The following is a 1150-nucleotide window of genomic DNA, read 5'->3' as shown; positions in this document are numbered from 1 at the left end:
ATGGAATGCCACACTCCCTGAGCAGATCGAAAAACGCTCCATTCAATGCTTTCCACTCTGAAGCGTCCCGATACGCTATTCTGATACTGTCTGCACTTAGCCACTCTACATTGCCAGCCTCGCAAACTACCACTGTAGCGTGTTGCATTCTTGACCGTGACCTTGCCCACTCCTCCGTTTGCGCTAGTGTCTTGAGGGCGTCGATTCCAGTGTATTCCTTCGCATAAACTAGTGTATCCAGCGGTGACCGATCTGCAAAGAACCACTGGTCCCTCATCTGCTCTTCGGTTTGGTCCTGTCTTCGTAGAATGCGCATCCGTAATTCGAGGCCCCGAACACTATCACATAGATCTGTTGCTCGAAACCCCTCCTCTTGCATGATCAATCGGGCTGCTTCTTCGATGATGAATGGTTTATCGATGTCCTGAGATGCTGGGTTGTGATCGGAGTACAATGCCCTCAACGCGTTGAGAAGAGTCGTCTTTCCACTACACTGAGGTCCTACCAAGTAGAGATTCGACCGTCTCGAAGGCCTGCTTCTGTTGGTGAAGTTTTCAGACTTTGTGGACATGGCGATAAGGTTACTTCGCTGAAGCTCAATCGCTCACTCAAATCCAGCGTTTTGTAGCACTCGATTTGCTTGACGCGTCATACAGTTGACTATGAGTTTGATTGGCCTCTATAACAGTGTATGACGCAATACACGGCCCTCAACATCACACGACCATAGTATTCCCTGCCGCTAGCGGTATTCATGGTCTTACCACTGTAGGTCTTGCCCATCTTTTCCGCAGGTGCTGGCCGGCCTGGTCCAGTCGTACACCCCCCCACGGTCCTTAAAAGCCTTCTCGTCCCAGTACACGCTCCGAAGTGCTGTCTCAACCCCAACGTCAAGAATAGATTCAGATGGCTGACGTCCGTCGCGGTCTAGAAACCTCAGGTACTCGTCGAGGATCAAGTACGACTTGGCCATCAGTCGATTCGACTCTGGTACGAGTGACGTCTGAGTCTTGTGTCGCCTGCAAAAGCTGTGGTATTCTTCATCGGTAATGATGAACTTGCGAGCGTCTCGTAGTGAATTCCCAGAGTCGTTTTCTCCCGCAACTACCAAGACTTGGAAGCACTTCCAGCGAAAAGGCTGCAGCTGTTC

At 50.8% G+C, this 1150-nt stretch overlaps 1 protein-coding gene across 1 annotated transcript; it reads right to left on the bottom strand.

The window, feature by feature from the left end:
- Positions 1 to 760: 760 nt before the first annotated feature.
- J4E82_011745 (uncharacterized protein) lies at positions 761 to 1057 on the bottom strand (the record flags this gene model as incomplete). The annotated part of the gene is made up of 1 exon (XM_051737934.1): positions 761 to 1057. A coding segment is annotated over one exon (297 nt), but the record flags the coding sequence as incomplete, so codon positions are not given.
- Positions 1058 to 1150: the final 93 nt, after the last annotated feature.

This window comes from Alternaria postmessia (genome assembly GCF_024291825.1).
Source record: "Alternaria postmessia strain BMP 2775 chromosome Unknown scaffold_459, whole genome shotgun sequence".
NCBI lineage: Eukaryota > Fungi > Ascomycota > Dothideomycetes > Pleosporales > Pleosporaceae > Alternaria > Alternaria postmessia.
The sequence above is the reverse complement of the archived record's forward strand: the minus strand, read 5'-3'. Positions and strand labels throughout refer to the sequence as shown.